Source organism: Cupressus sempervirens, chromosome 6 (genome assembly GCF_028749045.1).
Source record: "Cupressus sempervirens isolate cs-2001-9-10 chromosome 6, ASM2874904v1, whole genome shotgun sequence".
Taxonomy (NCBI): Eukaryota; Viridiplantae; Streptophyta; class Pinopsida; order Cupressales; family Cupressaceae; genus Cupressus; species Cupressus sempervirens.
In genome coordinates this window covers 649,158,248-649,161,272 of record NC_143123.1, presented here as the reverse complement: position 1 = coordinate 649,161,272, position 3,025 = coordinate 649,158,248, and the positions used below count along the sequence as shown (strand labels likewise).

Sequence of the window (3,025 nt, the reverse complement as noted above, 5' to 3'; positions counted from 1 at the left end):
GGCAGCTTTATTATTTTTTGTCTGTTGGTTAACCAATCGAGATCATTTGTGCGCAACTCTTTGCAATGAATTAACGGTGGCGATGTGCCTCGCGATTCTAGTCACCAAACCTTAAAAGTTTGTTAGTTGAGGACAATTATGTAATAGTGTACGCTTTCACGATAGTGAACGCAGTTGGACATGATCAGATTTGAGATTGAAATCTTTCATGATCAGATTTGAGATTGAAATCTTTCTTGCTTTGTAAATTTTTTCTTGGCTGTGGACCCTGGCCACTTGCTAGTCAATGATTGAACACCTGGCTTGACCTTCGGATTGCAATCCTTTCCATATGATTTTCTTGATCATGAAATCCTCACAAACTTTGTTTGAGAAGCTGAGATAGGTATTCACTTGAGTCATTCAGTTGGACTGAATTCGTTGTCCACTTGAGAATGACGAATATGAACGATGGAAACGATGTCACTATGCACGCAGTTTTGGTTCCCTTTCCTGCGCAGGGCCACTTCAACGCCTTCATACACCTCGCCGATCTGTTGGCCGCGCGGGGTGTTTTCATCACTTTCGTCAACACCGAATGGGCTGAGAATCGCATGTTCGGGAGTGGAATGCAAAACTCACAAAAACTGCTCAATTCCAAACCCAATTTCCGCTTTCTGTCGTTCCCCGACGGCTTACCGCCGGAGCACGGCCGCACTTCCCAACTGGGTGAGCTCTTTACAACGCTGGCGAAGCAGGGAGACGCCTTGGAAGCCATCCTCCGCAGTGAGAGCGAGAGTGGGAATGGCGCTCCTCCCGTCACGTGCATTGTGGCCGACTGTAGCATGTCCTGCACCGTGTCGGTAGCCGCCAATATGCGACTGCCAAGAGTTGTCTTCTGGTCTCTTTGCGCCGCTGCATCTATTGTCGATAAATTCTCTTCTTCTCTCGTTTCCGAAGGCCACATTCCTATCAAAGGTTTTCTTCTACTCCTCTTTTAGTATAGCTTTAAAATCCTATTTTGGTGTAGTAGTGTCAGTATTAACATGGAGGTGTGGTGGCATCAGTGAGCGATCTAGGAAATCGTCCGGAGAAAATGATAACTTCTCTGCCGGGGAACATACCGCCTCTACGGCCTAGGGATCTGATAACGTTCTGCCGCGAGCAGTTTACATCCGATCTCATCTACGAAGCGTTTCTCTTTGAGTCACGAATGTCCGGCAAGGGAGACTACGTGCTCGTCAACACCTTTGACGAGTTGGAAGGAAGAGAGGCGGCCGCGGCGCTTTCCATCAACGGGTGTCCATCTCTGGCAATCGGACCTGTTTTTCTCTCCAGCTTTTTGAGAGAGGAGAAGTCAACGCTGAGTAACATGTCAATGTGGGAGGAAGACGACAGGTGTTTGCAGTGGCTCGACAAACAGCGGCCGCGCTCAGTGTTGTACGTTTCGTTCGGAAGCTTGGCCCTCAAATCGCAAGAACAGTTGGACGAGCTGGCGCTGGGTTTGGAGCAGAGCGGCTATGCTTTTCTGTGGGTTCTTCGCGGCGACATTGCTGAAGGGCAGCCAGCTGTTCTGCCAGAGGGATTCGAAGAGCGAACCAAAGGTCGCGGTTTGATTGTGAAATGGGCGCCGCAAGTGAAGGTGCTTGCTCATCCTTCGGTGGGAGGCTTTCTGACTCACAGCGGGTGGAATTCGACGGTAGAGAGCATAAGCATGGGAGTGCCCATGATTGGCTGGCCTTCCTTCGGAGATCAGTTTCTCAACTGCAGATTCGCTAAACAAGTATGGAAGGTCGGCTTGAGTTTTGAGGAGGTGGACGATGACGATGTGAGGTTGGTGAGAAGGGAAGAGATAAAGAGTGCAGTTGTGAGGTTGATGGAGAGCGAGGAGTTGCAGAAGAAAGCTCAGGAGCTGAAAGAGGCAGCAACGAAAGCAGTCATGGCGGGCGGCTCTTCTTTTAACAATATAACGACCTTCATCAATGATATGCTCAAAAAATCACGTAAAATTGGTGATAACATGTAAGTGAACTTTGTACAGGAATGAAGACTAGTGGTTAGTAAGCTAAATTCTCAGCAGACCACCGACTATTCAAACCGACTCTTCTCAACTGCCAACAATCGAATCTCATTGCTGTCCTATCTTTACCTTCAGCGCCAAATACCACCCACTCATATTCTATCCTGGGTATTTCAACTGCGCTCTGTTGCGTCAGTCTTGTATTTGGTATCTTTGCAGTTTTCAATTTTGAAACGCCACAAGTTAAAAAAAAGGATAATTTAAAATGGTAATGGTTGTTACGTGTCTGAACAAAATTGATATTTGTTACATATTATTATTGTGCAGTTATCTTTATGGTTATGAAAACACTTGTTCTTGGAACTATCTAAGCAATCACTTCTATTAGAATAGATGTTTTTACAAAAACAAAAAAATATCTATGCAATCACTCCTACTAAACTCTTGTGTTAACCCCAACAAAATATCTTCTATTAATTAAAGACCTAGTTTTTTCACAAAAAGTCTTTAACCATTGTACATAGATTAAATGTGCTAAAATTATTTGGAGTGTATGTTCCTCAATTTAAGAGCTCTAATTGTTTGAGGTATGATGTTGAAAATTAAAGATTAAACTTTCATTTATATATTTTTTTGAGAGTAGTTAAAAGATGAGATTGAGTTTTAAATCATATGTTGATTAATTTTTTTTTAGATGAGATGGCGAGAGTTGACAATAATTTTTTAAATCAAGTTGACACTAATTCTTTTTTATTTTAAATCTCATGTCAACTAATTCGATTGTCAAGTTGTTAATGAGATTGATTGGTGAATTAGCTAAATTGATTAACTATTTATTTTAGTAGAATTGAAATAAGATTACTTGTTTAGTGGACTTGAGGGGCAAAAAAATTGCTTACACAAAAAGCATATAAAAAATAATATAGACATGATTTTAATGTTGATGTTTCCAACTCTTTAAAATTGGCACCACAACTAAAACTATTAAGATAATTATAAAAAAAATATAAATGGACTTACAGTCTA

General features: G+C 42.1%; 1 protein-coding gene across 1 annotated transcript; it reads left to right on the top strand.

Annotated features, from left to right (window-relative positions):
• The first annotated feature begins 339 nt into the window (after window positions 1–339).
• On the top strand, window positions 340–2,271 carry LOC149553882 (linamarin synthase 1-like). Its single transcript, XM_089789231.1, has 2 exons — window positions 340–957; window positions 1,047–2,271. Exons 1-2 carry the CDS (start codon window positions 435–437, stop codon window positions 2,003–2,005), a joined length of 1,482 nt encoding a protein of 493 aa, XP_089645357.1. The 5' UTR covers window positions 340–434; the 3' UTR covers window positions 2,006–2,271.
• The last annotated feature ends 754 nt before the right edge of the window (window positions 2,272–3,025 follow it).

Bases quoted from the DNA above. Each gene is read 5' to 3' on its own strand.
- LOC149553882 (XM_089789231.1), top strand. From the start codon at position 435: ATGACGAATATGAACGATGGAAACGATGTCACTATGCACGCAGTTTTG. The intron at 958-1,046 runs GTTTTCTTCTAC...TGGTGGCATCAG, and splicing joins AGGCCACATTCCTATCAAAG to TGAGCGATCTAGGAAATCGT.